General features: G+C 43.0%; 1 protein-coding gene across 1 annotated transcript in view; it reads left to right on the forward strand.

The window, feature by feature from the left end:
- The window catches only part of PLS3 (plastin 3), a 93,421-nt gene that overhangs the window by 38,138 nt on the left and 33,610 nt on the right, over nucleotides 1-21,673 (forward strand). The window contains exons 2-3 of the mRNA XM_047844195.1: nucleotides 8,143-8,227; nucleotides 10,226-10,306. Of these exons, the coding sequence (XP_047700151.1) occupies nucleotides 10,234-10,306 (73 nt within the window). The 5' untranslated portion in view covers nucleotides 8,143-8,227; nucleotides 10,226-10,233. The remainder of the gene's footprint in view (nucleotides 1-8,142; nucleotides 8,228-10,225; nucleotides 10,307-21,673) is intronic.

A 21,673-nucleotide genomic window follows, 5' to 3' on the forward strand; every position in this document is an offset into this window, starting at 1 on the left:
AAAAAAAGCCAAGTTTGAGTGTTTGGAAGTGGAAAACTGGTTAGTGTGCCTAGTAGGACCGCTCTAGAGGACATAAATATCAGGCAGAGATTTAGACAAGCCGTTTTAGGCATAAGCAATGATAGCTTCCTTAAAGGGCGACCAACGTGATCGAAATGGTTGTGGGCACTAGCTGTGGGCCACTTTTGACTCAGAAAATATGTATTGAAAATGCACTGTGTGCATTATTCTACGTGCTGTGGTGAGTACAGAGGTAAGTGAGCTGTACCTCCAGTCTGATAAAGGTTATGGTCTTGCTGGGGGGCAAGAAATTCACTCAATAAGCTGTCGTGGAGGAGTCTACAATAGCAAAATGGTTGAGAATCCTGACTGTAGTGGCAGGCAGACCTGGGTTTGAGACCTGGCTCTACCTCTCAATAGCTGTGTGACTTTGGGAAAGTTACACAACTTCTCTGAGCTTACTTGCTCTTCTGTAAAGTGGGAATAACAGTATCACCCAGTTTAGAGACTTTTTTTCTAAAAACGTCTCTAGAGAGATGTAACTTACATAATATATATATGTATATATATATACAGCATTTAGCAGAATGCACGTAAATAATAAGCCTTCTGTAAATGTCAGCTGTAATGTAAGCTTACAATGATATGTTATTATACTATCTTAATGATTATTATTACCTACTCTGTAGGCACTGCGATCGGGGCTGGGAATATGAAGGTGAAAATGGGATATGGCCCTTTCCATCAAAGAGCTCTCTTATAAATGCTGTCCTTGTGGTGACAGTATTTTCCCATCCAGACATTGGTACATAGGCTGTGACAGTAAAACAAAATATTTAAAATTGGAGCTGCCCGGGGGTGCCTGGGCAGGCTCAGTGGGTTTAAGCATCCGACTTTGGCCCAGGTCACGATCTCGAGGTTCGTGAGTTCGAGCCCCGCGTCGGGCTCTGTGCTGACGGCTCGGAGCCTGGAGCCGCCTTCGGCTTCTGGGTCTCCCTCTCTCTCTGCCCCTCCCCCACTCGTGCTCTGTCTCTCAAAAATAAATAAACATTTAAAAAAATAATGATAAAATAAAATTGGAGCTGTCTGAAAGAAGACAACACAGCCAGGACCGGGCAGAGGGGCTTGTTACTCTCAGGTGGGCTCAATCTGAAGAGACTCCCTTAAAGGTGCTTTTTGAAGGGCAGATGGGAGATGGGTGGAGAACATTCCACCGGACAGAAGCACAGAGGAGAAGGAATGGGAACGGGAAGCTCCGTGGCCTGCTTGGGAAACGGTATCTTTCTCGAGTGAGTCGAGGGTGCCGGGCATGTGATGGGAAGTGACATCGCAAAGACACGCAGGGATCAGTACAGAAACGTATGGGGCCTTGAGTGTCGTGCATAAACGGTGGGACTTTGTTTCGTGTAGAACAGGTCGTAGATCATCTCTCCAGGGAGCCGGCAGTGTAAAGATGGCATTGGAGGGACACGAGGGGCGATAGACCAGCTAAAAGGCTTTTGGAACGGGCCGGACCTGAGGTAATAAAGGGGGTATGCTGGGAGAACCCGGACCGCTTAATTATTTACTTCACCCTCCCTCTGTTTCTTGTGGCCCAACTTCGGCCTCAGATTTGGAACCCTGGAGACGGAGGAAAGTGGGCAACTTGAAAGGGAAAGCTGAGGCGGCAGGAGAGGTCGTTGAAGAGGCACTAAGGGGGCGGCGAATTCAACGTAGACGCTTTGGCTTTCCTGACTGGGATCCTCCTCACTGACCTTCCTTCTCCCCTGGCTAGAGGGTCAAGTCCATGTTTTGAGCGTAGCCCTTCTAAAGTGGACCCTGACCTTTTCTGCTCCCAGTTGTGTCTGTCATAATCCCCAGGCACTGTGCTCCGACCACACTGTCTCCAGCTCCAGCGTATAATCTTCTCTTTACGTCTGTGTGTCTAGAATGCCTTCACCAGTGATGTGTCTCTGGGGAATTCTATGCCAAAGTTCCCAAGTCGTCTTTGGGGGTGCCTGGGTGGCTCAGCCGGTCGAGCGGCCGACTCTCGGTTTCCGCTCAGGTCATGATCTCGTGGTTCGTGGGTTCGAGCCCCACATCGGGCTCCTCGCTGACAGTGCGGAGCCTGCTTCAGATTCTCTCTCTCTCTCTGCCCCTCCCCTGTTCATGCTCGCTCGCTCGCTCGCTCTCAAAAATAAATAAACTTAGAAAATCGGGGCGCCTGGGTGGCGCCGTCGGTTAAGCGTCCGACTTCAGCCAGGTCACGATCTCGCGGTCCGGGAGTTCGAGCCCCGCGTCGGGCTCTGGGCTGATGGCTCGGAGCCTGGAGCCTGTTTCCGATTCTGTGTCTCCCTCTCTCTCTGCCCCTCCCCCGTTCATGCTCTGTCTCTGTCCCAAAATAAATAAACGTTGAAAATCAAAGGTCTTCTTTGGAAAACCTTTCCTGACCCTCCCCACTCAGGAAATACTAATAGCACGGTAGCACCAATATCATGTGTCTGTTTTTCTATTTCTGCCACTAGACAGTAAGCCCTTCAAGAGAAGGGGACTTGGGGTCCTAATTCTCTCCGTATGCAGCACCCAACCCAAGCCTGGTGCCTGCCAAGCCTTCAATGAAGGCTGGGATGTGAACGGAGGAGTGGGTGACTGTGGTGGACGGACAGTCAAGTTGAAATCTAGAAAGCCATGGGGAAACACAGGTTTGGAGCTTGAGTAATCCTAGTAAGAGCAGCGGGGCTTTTAGCTCAGGGTCGAGCACCCGCGTGACCTGGAGACCGGTGCTGTTGACTTGCCCAACTCGGGAGGAGGCAGGGCGGCGGTTTCTGTGGGCACAGGTATGTGAAGTGTGGGTGTCCCAAAGCGCTGCCTGGTGTGGACAAAGGAAGGTGACCGCTCTCGAATTATTCATACATCGCAGAGGCCCTGGAGGTTTCTTCCCTTCACTTATTGTGAAATAGTGTCTTCTTCCATGTTTTCTGGCCACCCCTTGTTGCCTCACCTTCCCAGTTGTGTTTCCCTGGCACGCTAGTGTGGCCGAGTCTAGGGTTGAATCGCCTCCCTCCCCCCCAGCCCCCACTTTTATCCCGTAGTTCCCTTTCGGCTTCGAGAAAAAGAAATCCAGAGTTCATCAGCGACTCCTGATTATCCACGGGTGAGTTTCCCAGTGCGGGCGCCGGGCCTCCTGCCCCACGTGGTCCCGGATGACCAAGATTAGTAAATAGATTATTCCGTCAGCTGCATTCCTCAAGTGAATCGCTTTAGGGAATGAAAACAGGCACCCCTCCTCATCTCCGCCACATACCTTTCAGAATTTGAGTAATAGTTTCAGGTAGCTCCTGGTCGGTACGCCTTTCTCAGCAAAGATTTGTGTTCAGGGTTGAAGTGTAGCTAAACGAGCCAGTGGAGTGGTTTCATAATTGCCGCATTGTTAGTCAAACTCTGTAATTAGGGATGACTTCATAGGCCTAAGATTCCTCTATGGGTGACGCCCTGAATTCAGGCCCGGTTGTACACCATATCCTTTTATGAAAAACACAAACAAACAAGGTTTTGTTTGCTTTTTCTTTTTTTCCCCTTTTTGAAAATCTGTTTTCCTTTGTCTCAGATGTTTAGGGAGAGAGAGGATTTGTTTTTGCTGTTGTTGTTGTTTTGGGTTTGTTTTGTTTTTGTTTTTGTTTTGTTTTGTGTGGTTTTTTTGGTCCTAGGGGAGGCACGCATAGGAGCAAGGGAGGAGACAGAATTTGGGACAGTGAGAGAACTCAGAAAAATGCAGAGACCCTGGGAGCTTTTACTTTTGATTGGGATTTCATTTGGCTACATTTAAATGGAAGGAAAATATAGATCTTTTTTTTTTAAACAGCACACTTTCTCTCTCTCTCTCTCTCTCTCTCTCTCTCTCTCTTGCTCACTCCCTCCCTTCCTCCCTCCCTTGTAAAATAAAGTTCAGTTCGTTGGTAAGATAGACTCGGGAGGAAGACCTGTTTCAAAAGTCACCCTTTTCTTTTGGCCTGGCAACCGCATACCGAGAACCTAAGGTTAAACTTCAGCAAGTAAATTTACTTTTTACCTCTTGACCTTTTATTTTTCAGTGCTGATGGGGGGGGGGGGGGCGGAAATGGGCAGATTGGGAGGAAAATGACAATATTGACAAGCTGTTAGGTGTCTTTTAAAGTGGTCCTGAAATACTTAAAGTAAAATTTGCATTTTTAAAAAATGTCTCCTGGCCACTCTTCAAGTTGTATTTGGAAACTGGCCTTAATGAAGGAGTTAAATTGAGTCATGGGGGAAAAGTGGCTGACAGGTTTTCTTTAGGCCCCTCCTTCTGAAATGATATTGACTAAAGGCTTAGAATTTTTAGGTATGAAGGACATCTTTAGACGCTGTAGTCAATACTTATAGGGAAAATGGAATAACTTTTCATAGATCCCATTTAAAAGGTTCTTACTGGAACTTAGGCCTATTTTTATATAGCCTCTCACAATGATCTAGATATTTATTCCCTGTTTTCTTTCATCAAGGAAGTAGGTATTATTATCGCTGTCTTCAAATGAGGAGACTGAGGGTCCGATTAAATAATCTTGCTCATGGACACACTGCTAGGAAACAGCAGAACTGGGACACTGACCTTTTCGGATTCCACATCCAAGTCTTCCCATATTTCAAGGAATGCCCCGTGAAGAGAAATAGAGCTGCTGTCATTTTAATTTGTAAGATTTAATTTTTAAAACCTTAATGTTAAATACCTACCTGGCAGCCCCCCCCCCCCTCTTTCTCAGAATAAATAAATAAACTGGAAAGAAAGATACCATCAGGGGCAGCTGGGTGGCTCAGTCGGTTAGGTGGCCGACATCAGCTCAGGTCATGATCTCACGGTTCATGAGTTCGAGCCTCACGTCGGGCTCTGGGCTGACAGCTCGGAGCCTGGAACCTGCTTCAGATTGAGTGTCTCCCTTTCTCTCTGTCCCTCCCCTGCTTGCTCATGCAGGCTCGCTCTCTCTCTCTCAAAAATAAATAAACATTTAAAAAAATAAAGTAAAAATTGTGACTTTTATCGGGTGCCTGGCTGGCTCAGTTGGTTAAGCATCAGACTCTCGGTTTCAGCTCAGGTCATGATCTCACGGTTTCGTGGGTTCGAGCCCTGCGTCGGGTTCTGTGCTGGCAGTTCAGAGCCTGCTTGAGATTACCTTTCTCTCCCACTCCTTCTGCCCCTCCCCTGCTCACACTATCTCTGTCTCTCACAAAAGTAAATAAATAAAAATTATTTTAAAAATTGTGACTTTTAACAACTAAAGCATATATGGCAAGGCTTTTAAATTTGACTTTGTATTTAGTAGTAGCTCGGGTGCCTCAGGGTAGCATTTATTTCATGTAATTATAAATAAACGAAACTGAGTTCGTTTAAGCGAGAAACTCCTAAACTATTCTGTTTTCCTGGACCATCTTGCCTGGAAATGTTGTTTTGGGGACATTTGCATGTGCCAATTCTTTTCATTCTTATTCAGATGTGCCTCCCGAAGTCTCCTGTGAGTGGTAGGTGTTGTTGGGGAGAAAAAAAATGTCTTCTTCCGCCCTTCTAGGTTCTTTGGCTGGTCTAATTAAATTGACATGATAAAGATTAACAGGAGACATACAGAAGTTTAATAACATAGGGGCGCTGCGTGGCTCGGTCACTTGAGCATCCAGCTTCGGCTCAGGTCATGATGTCACGGTTGGTGGGTTCGAGCCCCTTGTCGGGCTCTGCGCTGACAGCTCAGAGCCTGGAGGCTGCTTTGGATTCTGTGTCTCCCTCTCTGTCTGCACCTCCCCCGCTCATGCGCTCGCTCTCTCTCTCTCTCTCTCTCTCTCTCTCTCTCAAAAATAAATAAACATTAAAAAAATTTTTTTAAATAAAAAGAAGAAGTTTAATAACATATATACCTCCTGCATCCATGGGAGAGACCCTGGAAAACTGAGCACCTCTCTGAAATGGCTGCAGCTACCACCTGAAATACCACTTCTAGGCTAAAAACAAAAGAAGCTGCTGGGGGTGGGGAGTCAGTCATGGGAGGTAACCAGGAAAAGCGCAGTAAACAACCATAAGCTTGTCATGCGGATTTAAGACTGTGCCTTCCTCCATTAATAAGAGTTTCTAGAGATTTCAATATTCTCTTCCTGTTATAGCCCGGAGATGCCAGGACACATGGAGAGTTCCCTTACGAATGTAAATATTTTGTACAAAAGGTTAACTTCTCAGTTTCCAGAGCCCCACCAGTGTTCGCTATTAAAAATAACCAGCTGAAAATAATATGCCAAAGAGGCATATTTTGGGGTGGTATATTTGTTCCCCTACAGTGTAAATCACTTTAGGCTTTCATTGAGATAATTAGACAAGAATAAGAAATTAGAAAACCTGAAAGTAGGGGTGCCTGGGTAGCTTAGTTGGTTAAGCACCTGACTTCAGCTCGGGTCGTGATCTCACAGTTCGTGAGTTCAAGCCCCGAGTCGGGATCTGTGCTGAAAGCTCAGAGCCTGGAACCTGCTTCGGATTCTGTGTCTCCCTCTCTCTCTGCCCCTCCCCTGCTCATGCTCTGTCACTCTCTCTCAAAAATAATATTAAAAGAAAATTAAAACCTGAAAGTATATTCTGGTGTCTTTTTTTAATGCTGAGTCATATTGATTTTTTAAAAGTTTTATTATTGAAGTGTAGTTGACATAATGATTCGTTTCAGGTAGATTGCTTAGTGATTCAACAATTCTATACATTGCTCAATGCTCACCACCGTAAGTGTAGTTTCCAACTGTATTAATATTTTAATAAAATTTACCCATTTTATTTCTGAGAGAGAGCGAGCACATGCAAGGGAGAAGCAGAGAAAGAGAGAGGAATCCCAAGCAGGCTTCGTGCTGTCAATGCAGAGCCTGCTGCGGGGCTCGAACCCAAGAACTGAGAGATCGTGACCTGAACCAAAATCAAGAGTCAGGCGCTGAACTGAACTGAGCCACCCAGGCACCCCTCTGTTAATATTCTTTTGTAAGTAAATGGTTGCCTTGAAGTCATTTCTGTGAGATCTAAGTATTTCCTAATTTTGCAGGAAGAACAAAACTACCTCTTTCCTGGCCTATCTGAAAAGAAATGAACATTCTTCCAAGTCTCCAGAGCCTTTTCCCTTCTGTCTCTTTATTGCAGCCACTAATTTCCTTTGTGTCCAATTATAATTATTTATATATTGCCCTCCCCAGACTGTAAATTCCTTGAGGGCAGGAACTAGACATACAACTGATGCCTGAAATATTGGTAAAAGTGTGTGAGGATAGATGTGTTTGCGTTGGGGAGGAGCGTGAAGAAGAGGGAAAGAGATTTCTGCCCTGTTCAGCCTTGTGGACCCGCAAAGGGGAGAAACCATGGGGGTGGGGGAGAAGGGTTTAGTCAGCAGGGATGAAGAGTGGGGCAGGAGGGGGAGCTATGTCTAGAACCCTCTTTATCTAATATTCCCTTTCGAAAGGGAGTGATGGGGTAGTATGAGAATAAATCACTTGTCTTTGTTTCTTTAACTCAAATACTTTAGATCATTACTGATGCCCAAACTGCCCAGACTGGAAAGGACCTTCAGAGATAAGGAGAAGCCGCGTGGTTTGGATTTTCTGAGACAGTCTCACTTTCAAACTTTCTGTGCCCTTGTTCTACATGGTGAAGTTCATGGAGATGGTTAATGATTTCGTATTGAAAACTTGACTATGTAAAACTTGTGTAAAGAAACTTGGAGGGCGCCTGGGTCGTTCAGTTGGGTGAGCGCCATACTCTTGGTTTCAGCTCAGGTCACGATCTCACGGTTTGTGGGTTCGAGCCCCCCATCGGGCTCTGTGCCGACAGCGCGGAACCTGCTTGGGATTCTCTCTCTCTTTCTCTCTCTCTCTCTCTCTCTCTCTCTCACTCTACTTGTGCTCTCTCTCTCTCAAAATAAATAAATAACCTTATTTTTAAACAGAAAAGAAAATTGGAGTAAATCCTATATAGTATTTTTGTAATCAGAAGTGTTAAACATCATAATAGTAAAATAAAGGATACTTTTTAAAAGTACCGTCGTCATTACGTTCTAGCTTAACATGAAAAATCGCTGTTTACTCTTAACTTTTTAAAATGCCTACCTCATATCTAACTGAAGATCTTTCTTTACCTTATAGAGCCTCAGACTACTCTGAAAGGTGTTTTTACCCAACTTGTCTGCTGAGACATTTGTCCCTCTTTCGTGACATTTTAACATCCTAGGTAAGAAAAGTTTATAAAGAAGCAAGTTCTGTTTTCTGTTTTTTAAAAGTCTGTTTTTCTAACAAAGGAGCCACCTCTGATGGGGGATGTTGATAATGGTGTTGGCTGTGCATGTGACTGCTGAAGGATTGCACGAGGCCTGAAATCTCTGTGCTCCCTGTTCAATTTTGCTACGAACCTAAAAGTCTGCTATAAAAATAAAGTCCTTAAAAAAGACTGAGAAAAAATAAATCCCCCTCCCCCCCCCCAAATAAACAAACCCAGAGCAAGACATAATTATTTTTATTCCTCTCTGTCCAAAAATTGTGGACAGGTTTGTACTTGGGGATTACCCATTGTGATACAGACCTCCTTCCTCTGTTGTGGAACTCAAGAAGATTTTTCTATCAAGGTCCAGATCATAAGTGTTATGGGCCAAGAGGCAAAATCAAAAATATTATATTATTAATATCAAGGATGTAATAATATTATTTCCATGAATTTTTGCTGACAAAATTCAAACTATACTACTACTACTAATAATAGAGTACTATTTTGTAATACACATCTACTGCTGAGAAGAATAGAATTCGCTCTTGGAGGGGGATAACCTTTCCCTTAATTAGGGCTCAAAGTTAACGTGCCTTATCAAAACTGACTGCAAATGTTTTTCTTTCTTTACAAACCATATTTAGCTTGGGGGAAGTGCAGAAATAGGCAGTAGTCCAGATGTGGCCCACAGGCCACAGTTTGTCAACCCCAGCTCTGTTGGTTAAGTAGGTAAAATCGGGCCCAGTCAGAACGCAAATTATGTATTTGGAACCCAATTATGTATTAAACCCAAATAGTGTAAGTTATATGAACGCTCCTTTAATGGGAGTGATTGATAGGTGTTAGTATCCTATTTGAAAATCAGTGTTTTCACAAGGAATGGTTTTATTTATTTATTTATTTATTTATTTATTTATTTATTTGTTTGTTTAAAATGCTTATTTATTTTTGAGAGCAAGAGAGAGACAGTGCAGGTGGGGGGGGGGGGGCAGAGAGAGAGGGAGACACAGAATCCGAACCAGGCCCCAGGTTCCCAGCTGTCAGCACAGAGCCCGACGTGGGGCTCGAACTCACAAACGGCGAGATCACGACCCGAGCAGAAGCTGGACTCTCAATGAACTGAGCCACCCAGGCGCCCTTATTTATTTATTTATTTATTTTTAATGTTTATCTATTTTGAGAGAAAGAGCACGAGTGGGGGAGGGGCAGAGAGAGAGGGAGAGAGGGAGAATCCCAAGCAGGCTCCGTGCTGTCGGCTCAGAGCCCAACGCAGGGCTTCCTCCCACAAACTGTGGGATTACGATCTTAGCTGAAACCAAGAGCCGGACGCTTCACCAGCTGAGCCACCCAGATGCCCCCGCAATGAATGATTTTAAAGTGACTTAATGGAAAAAATGGTAACTGTGTGAGGTGCTGGATGTGCTAACTAACCTTGTTGTAGTAATCATTTCACAGTATGTTAGTATATCCAGTCATCGTGGTGTACACCTTAAACGTACACGATATTACATGTCAATTATCTCTCAATAAAGCCGGAAAAAAATGTAAAGAGCCAGTAAGAAAGAAAGAGAGATAAAGGCTTAATCGAACAGTTACATTGTACGTGAGTCTTTGGTCAGGCGATTTTGACTTTTAGTTTTGGCATGAATAACCAAGAATTTCTAGGATGCATCTCTTTCCTGTCATTGCTGGGTACCTTGGCCCTTCCTTACACTTAGGAGCGTAAGATTTTGTTCTTGAAAGGAAGATTCAGAGACTTTTTTGGTCTGAATAACTTTTGGTAAATCATGACTTCTCATGTGTTTGTTTTCTTCATGATGGCTTTAGCTATAAATATGGGAACGTATTCAGATGCTTTTAGCAGTTGGCAATTCTGTTTAAATTCTAAGATGAGAATTTCACAGGAATGCTTATCATATATTCATCACAAACATCGCTCAGTCGTAAACCTTTTTGGTTTCTCTTTAGACCTTTAAATGGACGAGATGGCTACCACTCAGATTTCCAAAGATGAGCTTGATGAACTGAAAGAGGCCTTTGCAAAAGTTGGTGAGTATTTTTTACAGCGTTACCTATAGTAAAGCAATAATTATGTGGCCCTGATAAAAGTTATTTCTCTAAAAAATTATATGAATGGTTAATTGTGAACCGTAGGGCAAGGTAGTTAAAATCAACGGGATAAAGTTTTAGGAGCAACACATTAAACTATTATTTCTAATTACGTCTATTATCTAATATGGTCAAGGGCCGGCTGAATGGCTCCGTTAGTAGAGCGTGTGACTCTTGATCTTGGGGTCATGAGTTCAAGCACCATGTTGTGCCCAGAGATTACTTAACAATAAATAAATAAATAACAAATAAACAGGGTGATGTACTTCTTTGTAAAAAAAAAAAAAAAAAAAAAAGTGGTCCTATGAAATAAATTCCACAGCATACCAATAAGAAAAATAAAAAAGGTCGGGGCGCCTGGGTGGTGCAGTCGGTTAAGCGTCCGACTTCAGCCAGGTCACGATCTCGCGGTCCGTGAGTTCGAGCCCCGCGTCGGGCTCTGGGCTGATGGCTCGGAGCCTGGAGCCTGTTTCCGATTCTGTGTCTCCCTCTCTCTCTGCCCCTCCCCCGTTCATGCTCTGTCTCTCTCTGTCCCAAAAATAAATAAACGTTGAAAAAAAAAATTAAAAAAAAAGAAAAAAAAAAAAGAAAAAGAAAAAAGGTAGATTATCTAATATGGTCAAAGGTTTTTAGTCCTGGGTACCAGTCCTTCGCTGGGGGCCACTGTGGCTCCTGAAATTCTTAGACAAATCTTTGGTTGTTAACGGTATTATATAGCATATATTTCTTAGGAGAGTATTGGAGCCTTCACCATATTCTCAGAGGGACGTGTGACCCCTGAAAACATTAGGTGATTCCTTCAATTAGCTGATGCTTTGCCTTTCCCTGATTAGCTTGGCTTTGTGGCCTTTTTCATGGAGCTTCTGTGCCTTTGGATAACACAGTCTGTTCAACCTTCTCACGTTAAGCTGTAGTATCAGCATAAGATGGGAAGACGTAGCATGCCATTCGGTTTTTCCTTAAACATCACAGAACATGTCTTAGAATTTCGCAGCTATGGCAGCAGTTGATAGTATTTACATTCCAAATTTCAGTGCTCATGTCCTATCAATAGAAGATAGTGAGAAAACAGGGTAAGAACTGATGATTGATGTATGTACTCACGTGAGTCAACATGGGCCTAAAGAGGTAAGCTACTAGTATGTGGTATCTCCATGATCAAAGGGTGTCAAGTTAGATCATAATGATTTGTTATTTAAATCAGAACTGACTCTCTGACCTATGTTATAAACCTCATTAATGAAAAGCCAGGACATGTACATCTCTATTTCCGTACATTTCGGAACAGCATTTTCTGCGAAGGCGTTTAAGGCTAACAGCAGGCCTTGGGAAGAATAATGATGCCTCACCATTCATAATCTCCTCAGAATTCTAAGCAGAGGTGCCCCTCTGCTCAGTCTGTTAAGCTTCTGACTCTTATTTTCTGCTCAGGTGATTTCGGCTCTCGAGCTCATGGTTCGTGGGATCGAGCCCCGCTTCAGGCTCTGCTCTGACAGTGTGGAGCCTGCTTGGGATTCTCTCTGTCCCTCTCTCTCTGTCCCTCCCCAACTCACGTGTGTGCACACGCTTTCTCTGTCTCAAAATAAACATTAAAAAAAAATAACTCTAAGTGGAAAAAATTGGGTAGGCCTGAATCGAACATAATTTTCTGGGTGTCTATGAGAAAAAAAAAAAGGAGTCTGTTAACTGGCCATAGTTACTACTTACCGTAAGGAGAGTATTATCTGGTACTCTCCTGATGTTCGACTGATTGCAAGAAAATGACAGGTGAATTCCTGGCTGCAACATTTTTTAAATCTCATTATTCTATAGAAATATCCTTGTCATAATTGTTTTAGCATTGCATATCCTTTGAACCTTCTTTTTTTTCTTATGTTCGTCTTTCAGTTTGAGGGACGGCCTAATTTCTGTCTTTATGAATAGAATCTTGGGGTAAGGACCATGACTTATTATTGCCATTATTGAATCTTACAGGCCTCGTTTCCTCAAATACATGTTTATTGTTTAATACAGGCCTTGTTCTCGTGTGCAGCACCTTGAAAACAATTGTGTGCAATTTCGTTTTAAAATTAAAGCTCTTCAAATATGTTTTACTTGAGGGCACTGAAATACTCTCATCCGTAAAAGAGCATAACTGCTCCTCGAAAGCTTTAAAGACACAAAGAGGGTTGACCGGTTATCTCCACATAGGAACCAGGGTTAAGTACAAAACAAGAGGGATCAGTTAGAGCTTAGACTGAAGGAAAGAGTCACTGTAGAACTACCGTCTATTTTAAATCCTGCACCTTGGGGCGCCTGGGTGGCTCAGTCGGTTGAGCGTCTGACTTCGGCTCAGGTCATGATCTCACAGCTTGTGAGTTCGAGCCCCGCGTCGGGCTCTGTGCTGACAGCTCAGAGCCTGGAGCCTGCTTTGGATTCTGTGTCTCACTCTTCTCTGTCCCTAACCCACTCGCATTGTCTCTGTCTCTCTCAAAAATAAATAAATATTTAAAATCAATCAATCAATCAATCAATCAATCAATCAATCCTGCAGGGGTTAGGGTGGACGAGGAGTTTCCCAAAGACAGCAGATTGGATCATACGTCCTACTGATGTCCCTAATAGACATATATTTATTTCGAATAGGGGTGCCTGGGTGGCTCAGTCGGTTAAGTATCTGACTTTGGTTCGGGTCATGATCTCATGGTTCATAGGTTCGAGCCCCTTGTCGGGCTCTGCGCTGACAGCTCGGAGCCTGGAGCCTGCTTCGGATTCTGTATCTCCCTCTCTCTCTGCCCCTCCCCCACTCATGCTCTGTCTCTCAAAAACTTGTTTCTGCCCCTTAGTAGTTTGCTAGTAACACTTGACAGATGTCCCCCCGGCCCCAATATTCTAACTCTTTTTCTGGCACACTGTATAAAATGATGGTTGTGGGGGCGCCTGGGTGGCTCAGTTGGTTAAGCATCCGACTTCCACTCAGGTCATGATCTCACAGATTGTAGGTTCGAGCCCCTCATCGGGCTCCGTGCTGACAGCTCGGAGCCTGGAGCCTGCTTTGGATCCTGTGTCTCCCTCTCTCCCTGCCCCTCCCCCACTCACACTCTGTCTCTCTCTCAAAAATAAACATCAAAAAAAAAATTTTTTTTTAATTCCTAAGATACGCAGACCCTTATTACTCTATATGCTGTAAATGGAAATTCTGGAGTCCACAATTCCTGCCTCTTCTGCATATTATTCTTTTGCATTCCCCGCTCTGTATCTAGCTCAGTGTTGCATACACATCAGGTTCTCAATAAATATTTAATTGACTGACTCCCAAGGAATTATACATAATCTTTTCTTGCCCTGAGATTTTGTCACTATCAACTGTAAACTAAAAGGGCCTTTGTTACGAAGATTTTCAGATTTTCATCATGGTGGAATTTATTACTAAAGGTTTTGGCCATCACATTGTAGCACGTAAAATTTATATATATTTTTCAGCATAATAAAGGCTTGTAAGTAGTGTGTCTTTTAGAATAGTGTTTAAAGACCCAGCTGAATCTTTTGATTTTCCTTTAAAACCTCTGTAGTTTTAGTTATTAGTTACGGAGCCCTCAGGCAACTGTCAAAGGTGTTATGGAAATCTTTTTTTTTGTTGTTTTTCATTCAGGGAAACGTGATTTGAAATTTTTTTAATATTTATTTTTATTTTTGAGAGAGAGAGAGAGAGAGAGTGCGAGCAGAGCAGGGGCAGAGAGAGAGAGGGAGACACAGAATCCAAAGCAGGCTCCAGGCTCTTGCCTGTCGGCACAGAGCCCGATGCGGGGCTTGAACTCACAAACCTCAAGATAATGACCTGGGCTGCAGTGGGACACTTAACCGACTGAGCCAACCAGGTGCCCCAGGGAAACGTGATTTTTTTTTTTTAATTTTTTTTTTCAACGTTTTATTTTATTTTTGGGACAGAGAGAGACAGAGCATGAACGGGGGAGGGGCAGAGAGAGAGAGAGGGAGACACAGAATCGGAAACAGGCTCCAGGCTCGGAGCCATCAGCCCAGAGCCTGACGCGGGGCCCGAACTCAGGGACCGCGAGATCGTGACCTGGCTGAAGTCGGACGCCTAACCGACTGCGCCACCCAGGCGCCCCTCCCAGGGAAACGTGATTTTAAAAACAAGCTCTAGAACTGATTTTCCTGTCAAGCACAATTTTTCTTATTGGTGGGGGGACGGCAGGGAGGACTACTCTGTTCGGTTGTGACAAAATATGGAAATCATTATGTGATTTTTTTCCCCCATCTATTAACAATAATAGCCTTGATTATCTCTTTAGAAATTCAGCAAAATCATAGTGTGTGAAGAAACGCTCTGTAATTACTGCTAATCGTAGGTTTTGTCCAATCAATTAATAGTGCTTTGAAATTCTCTTTACTAGCAATACATTGCGTATTAAGATTTAAAGTCCTTCTTTCATTTTCTGCACCTGCTTAGTGTTACACTCCAAGCAGTACATTTTCATTTAATTATTTCAATTTTCTCAACGTTTGTTTCCAGGATTTCCCACTGGGATAGCAGAAGCCGTGGTGCTGGTTGTTTTTGTTTTGTTTTTTTCCTACTTCACAATGTTTCCGTTTTAATTTAAACGCCTAGAAGTTCTTTCTAAAAAAAAAAAAAAAAAAAAAAACAAGAATAAATAAAACTTTCAGAGCTAGAAGTCCTTTGGGTGATCAGTTGTCATAAAGATAAATGTGCGTAATGTGAATCTTTTCAGATTGGCTTTACCTTGCAAACACTGACATCTGACTTCTTTCTCTCCTAAGCACGCTACTGAGCTTAAAAAAAAAAAAAACACAAATTCAGCATTTTTGAAATAAAAGAATAACGGGGTTTTGTAAATGACTAGGAATACTGTGGGCATATTCCTTTGTGGCTGCCCACCACACCAAGTCAAAAAATTTTGGTTATAGTGATTTTCTCCTCCCAGGAAGCTGAGTTGTTTCAAGTTACTCGATATTCTGTAGTACATAAAAACCACATCACGATGATGCCACAAAGAGGAGAGTGGTTTAGTTTAATTTACTTCCAGTATTCAATAAAACTACACCAGTGCATATTTGTTTAATTATGACTTAAAAAATAAAAACTATAGCCCCCCCCCCCCCAGAAAATAAACGTGCTCTGGGAGCATGGGGGGAGGCGCATATGTGTTTTTAAAGGGGAGAGTGGCGGCAGGTGGCAAATGATGGCCAAACCGCTGGAAATTTTGAGGTGGAAAAGGATCAATAGACAACATCTTTGATCGCTTGGTCTCAGCCTTCTAATCTTGCCCAGCCTTCAGCTATACTTGACCTCCACCTTTGAGGATCCACTATTAGGATGAACTCTTAGGTAGCGACCTCTCTTCTGCCCTTAGCTGGGACTCATTAAACTGCCTCTTCTATTTGCTGGACTGAGCTACCTCAATAGGTATGAGCTGTGAGAGGCAAAACTCACGTTTAGTTAAGCATCTGGAGATATTTAGCAGCTGCCTTTTCTAAAGTTTTAATGCCTAATGAAAGCTCGACTTTACTGCTTAGATCTGAGGATGGAATATAATCTAAATTCTTCGGCACAAGCCTTTTGGCCAAGTCTTTTAAATCAACATTCCATGTGCTTCCATGGGCATTCAGGATCGCGCATGTGTGCGCGCGCACGTGTGCAAATGCGTTATCGTTAGACACATAGGTTCCTTTTATCATTTTGTTAGTGCGAAAAATTTTGTGGCATATATTGGCTCAACTAAATGGAACTTTTAAACCCAGCTTTTCTGAAAGGATGTGCATCTGTACTTGATTGGTTTTTCTTCTTCAAGTCCTAATGAGCACTGTCCGGGAAGGGTTAGTTGGTAAAGACGTTGAATATGTGTTGCAGATGAGGACACACATATGCAACCTCTTTATAGAGAAAGACACTAGATTTAGACGGATTCAAGGATGGTTAAAGCAACACACACACACACACACACACACAACCTGGGGGTCAAAGGAAATCCCACTCTTTCTTACTGTCAGATTTATAAGACGACGTAGCACCGCAAAAGATGCGTTTGAAGTGATAAATTGCACCACATAGCACCTGGACATGGGCAGTGTAAAACAGCAGCTAAAATCAAAACCACTTGAATTCTGGCTCAGCTTTCTCCAGACAAGTACTTAAAATAGCTTAAATAACAGGATGCAAGGGGAGGGAAAACATTTCCTTTTAAGGATATGCATTCTTGGTGTGATTCAAACTTCTGCAGGAACATGGCCGTATAATAAGTTTATTTACTTTAAGGTTGCTTGGGGGAGGGCGTTGAGTTAACGGGCCTTTAAAATAATACATAGTACCAGAGCATAAGGGGGTTTCTTTTAAAGCAGACTGCAGATGTGAACCTACATGTATCATCAGAGAGAGAGAGAGACAGAGAGAGAGCGACAGACAGAATCTGTTGTTACAAACAGTTGGTTCCTGTCTGATGAACTCAGCAGCATTGGGAACCTGTTAGTGATTTCCTTTAAGTATAGTGATTTTTCTTTAAAAATAGGAACACTTTGTCAATTTATTGAGATTTAGCTGCTCGCTTTCTGCAAGAACTTTGTTCAGCGGGTAGATGCGTAGGGTTTTTTTTTTTTCCCTGCCATTCATTAATGTCAACTCGCACCGATCATATTTTCTGAACCCAAAAGTTGAGACTTGCTTGCAGAAACATTAAGAATGTTCTGGATAGGGGCGCCTGGGTGGCTCAGTCCGTTAAGCGTCCAACTTCGGCTCAGGTCACGATCTCACGGTCCATGGGTTCAAGCCCTGTGTCGGACTCTATGCTGACAAGCTCAGAGCCTGGAGCCTGCTTCGGATTCTGTGTGCCCCTCTCTCTCTGCCCCTCCCCTGCTCATGCTCTGTCTCTCTCTGTCTCAAAAACAAATAAAAACATTAACAAAAATTAAAAAAAAAAAAACAAACAGGGTGCTAGAACAGAAGAGTCTTCTAAGTGCAGAACCTGGCCAACTCCATGCCAATGTGTAGGTAATGAGAAAGTGACAAATGAGCCAGAAAGGGGTTCCAGAATATCGGCAGCTTTAATGAGAAAATAAAGGGCCACCGTTATGCCAGCAGGTTGTGATGTTAGTTTCCAGTTGTTAAAACTGTTTTTGATCTAGGTCTCTGTTTTTGGGGGTCAGTTTATTATTAAATTCTCATGTTTGTATCAAAATGCAGAATAGAAAAAGTTTGCTGTCAAACATAGTTTTGAGATCCTGATTAAGAATGTCACTAATGAGATAGAAGCTTTCTAAAATGCTATTGTGTGATCTCATTTTCTGGCTTTCTAAAGCACAGCATATTAGATCTCTGATAATAGTTTAAGGGTGTGTGTGTGTATGTGCGTGCATGTGCATGTGTGTGTGTGTGTGTGTGTGTGTGTGTGTGTGTGTTTTGGCAAGGGATTGGAAATAAAATTAGCATAAAACTCTTTAAAAATAATTGCACCCTATTTTGTCTTTCAAGTACTTTTCCAGCTGGGAGATTTTGTAAAATTAATTGCAAGCTGCCTTTTTAGGCTCCCTCTGCCTTTTTATTGAAATTGAAATTGTTGTCTTCAAAAGATATGATTTAGGACTTCTAAGAAAGGCTTGCGATAATTTACTAGTACTAACACTAAAATGTCTTTGATTACGGGAGGTAGTAAAACTAGATCTGCTGATAAAATATGGAAAGATAGCAGAGTAGGTTAAACTTTTAAAATATGTCAAACTAGATGCATATGTTCAATGATTCTTTTCCCATCTCCGGAAAGATAAAGGATAGCTAGATATTCCAAGTACTTCGTATTTTCACAAGGATTTTTTTAAAACTTTTTTAATGTTTATTTATTTACTTTGAGAGAGAGAGAGAGAGAGAGAGAGAGAGAGAGAGAGAGAGAATCCAAAGCAGGCACCAACACTGTCAGTGCAGAGCCCGATGGGGGGCTCAGACTCACGAACTGTGAGATCATGACCTGAGCGGAAATCAAGAGTCGGAAGCTTAACTGACTGAGCCACCCAGGCGCCCCTTCACAAGGATTTAAAAGCACAGTTTCAAGTAAGAGCCAAAGAGATTCTGTCGGATTAATTTCTGTATCTTTGGTATCTAGCTCAGTGCCTGCCACAGAGTAGGTACTCAGCTTTCTCTGGAGGTCGACTTCTGCCCAAACAAGTTCACATGGTATTTCTTAATACAGCCAAAGCAGGTTTCTACATTTAGAACAGGAGAAGTCCCAACCTGACAACCATCACTGGTTGTCTACTTGGGTACTCGTTGGTGGGTGTGTTCACTTAGAAAACCAAATTACAGATCTGAAGGCTGCCGGGTGGGGACAGGATTAGAACAAAGGGAATGAGATTGAATGTTATTTAAGAGATATTTCTGTCGTTATGGTTTCCTGGTGAGTTGCCATTCAGTCTTCTAGTGCTATTTCTGTATTTTTTGTTATTGTTTAATTCTGTTGTTAAAATGCTCATTAGATTAGAGCATTATTTTCCTAGTTAACACTTGAGAATCAGCAGTTCTACAAAAACTAGTTTTCACATTGCTTGTTATGTGCAAGGTACTGTGCTACATATTGGGGTGGAGATAAAAAGATTCAAAAGAATCTTTACCCAAGAGGTTTGCAACCTAATAAGGAAGATGGCTCCGGAATGACCAAGTCGTATTCCTCCAACCCCCTTTTCAAATGCTCCTGTCAGTTACTAACAGCATCTGTTATTACTACTGTTACTTCAAAATGGAGTTTCTGCATGTGGTTATTGTATGTTAGTTATATTTTAGGGTGAGTCCGCTTCCTCGCATCTTTTAATCACATCAGTGAGCTGTCTTCTAATTAATGCCCAACAGAGGTTATTTCACAGAGGGCTCTCGCGCAAATGCTCATTCTCCGCATTGCCTACACCTCTAGTCTACCTAAGGCCAATAAACCGCCAAGTAGATCAGACTCTCCGGGCTTTGGTCAGTTTCCTGTAGTTTTGCATTTACAGTTCTCTGATGTTTATTTTAAACCCTCTCTACCTTCTGCTTCTATTGCACCACTGAGAACACAAAGGGAACAATGAAGCGCCTGTTGTATGCTAGGTCGGAACTGGAATCAATCACAGGTTAAATGATGCTCAGGTATGTCCTTTCAGAAGTCAAGGTAAAGGAGAATACATTTAAAAATCCTTCTCTCTCAGAAATTGCCAAGTGGACTTTTTGATAGTTGCAAGGAATAAGCTATCTGTTTCTAAAAGATCGAAAAACGAAGGAGTGTTGTATTTAGATAATGTGATATAGTAGTGATCAGAATGTTTATTACTGTAGGGGCACTTGGGTGGCTCAGTGGGTTAAGCGTCCGGCTCTGGATTTCTGCTCAAGTCATGATCTTGCAGTTGATGAGATAGAGCCCCATGTCAGGCGCTGCACTGACAGCACAGAGCCTGCTTGGGATCCGCCCCCCCCCCCCGCCCCTCCCCTACCTCTCTCAAAATAATAAACATTTTAAATAAGAATGTTATTACTGTATATTTGTTTTTAAGATGCATTATGATTTTGCCTCCAATATCTTTTTAAAGTGTGTGTGTGTGTGTGTGTGTGTGCGTGTGTGTGTGGTTTGTGAAGTCTTAGCTACTCAAATTTAGAATCAGAGTGTTAGTGGGGCGCCTGGGTGGCTCAGTCGGTTAAGCGTCCGACTTCAACTGAGGTCACGATCTCGCGGTCCGTGAGTTCGAGCCCCGTGTCGGGCTCTGGGCTGACGGCTCGGAGCCTGGAGCCTGCTTCAGATTCTGTGTCTCCCTCTCTCTCTGCCCCTCCCCCGTTCATGCTCTGTCTCTCTCTGTCTCAAAAATAAATAAACGTTAAAAAAAAAAATTTAGAATCAGAGCGTTAGAGTCAGCAAGGGACCTTGGAGGTCATTTGATCCAAAGGACTCCTTTACACATGGGTAAACAAAGACCTACAGAGGTGACTTATGCAAATCCTATGTCACAATACTCCCACTTGTCCTTCAACTATGCTGTATATCTTTCACTATGCCACACTTACACCCTAGAACTGAGCTCTATTTGTTTTTAATTTTTCTATTTTAACATTTTTTAAAGTTTATTTATTATGAGAGAGAGGGGGAGAGAGAGAGAGAGAGAGAGCAGGGGAGGGGCAGAGAAAGAGGGAGAAGGAGAGAGAATCCCAAGCAGGCTCTGCACTGTCAGCGCGGAGCCCGATGCGGGGCTCGAACCCACAAACCGTGAGATCACGACCTGAGCCGAAGCCAAGAGTCAGACATTTAACTGACTGAGCTACCCAGGTCTCCCTCTATTTTAACTTTTTAAAGAAAATGGGAGAAAGAGATTGATACGTGCATGGGAGGAGGTCTCTTTAAACTCAAGAATTTCATTCATCAAAAATTGCTAAAACCCTGCCACAAAGTACCATGTGGATTACTTTGTTGTTCTTAGCAACTGCAGATGTTGCTGCTGGACTGACTTCTACATATAAACACTTTACTAATAAAGTGTTGGATGTATGGCCTTTCATCAATTCAAAGCAAAGAACGTAAAGATGTGCCCTAGGGACATTGAGTGCCCTTTGTGGAAGGAAATAATCACGATTTTCAGAAGTTTTGGGTAGTTTGACGATGACGTTTCGGAAGTATACATACTCTCGGTGATGGATTTAAATGTACTAGTTATGTTTAAGAGTCATTCGCTTACTCTAGAAGTACACTTCATTAAAATGCTCAACTCACACTGGATCCTCACTGTTCTGTCAACATACCAGACATTCTTCCGCATCACCGATGTCGCATGTGCTTTTTCCTCTGCCTAAAATCTCTTCCCCCAGATACCCACGTGATGCCCTCCCTAACCTCACAGAGGTCTTCATCCAGATATAACCTCAGCAAAGTGGCTGTCCTTGACCACTGACCTTTTGAGCTGCATAATTCTGGATCGTGAGTGGGGGTCATGGGCATTGTAGGATATTTGGCGGCTGTATACACTGGATGCCAGGAGCACCCTCACACTACCCGTCCCCCTTCCCCCCCGTTGTAGCAACCAAAAACGTCTCCAGACATTTCTGAAATTTCCCCGAGGGGCAAAATAGCCCCCAGTCTGCGACCCCTTACCCTGTTTTATTTACATTGCGTGATTTTACAGTTCTACCTCACGATACATGTTATTTGCTGTTTAGTTGCCATTAGAATGTGAGCCCTTGGACAGCAGGACTTTCTTTCGTTGGTGGTGATGGCCCCAATTCCCAGAACTATACCTGGTACAGTTTTAAAGTGACGTGTCAGATAGAGGGGCGCCTGGGTGGCTCAGATGGTT

The sequence above is a fragment of the Prionailurus viverrinus genome, chromosome X, assembly GCF_022837055.1.
Source record: "Prionailurus viverrinus isolate Anna chromosome X, UM_Priviv_1.0, whole genome shotgun sequence".
Taxonomy (NCBI): Eukaryota; Metazoa; Chordata; class Mammalia; order Carnivora; family Felidae; genus Prionailurus; species Prionailurus viverrinus.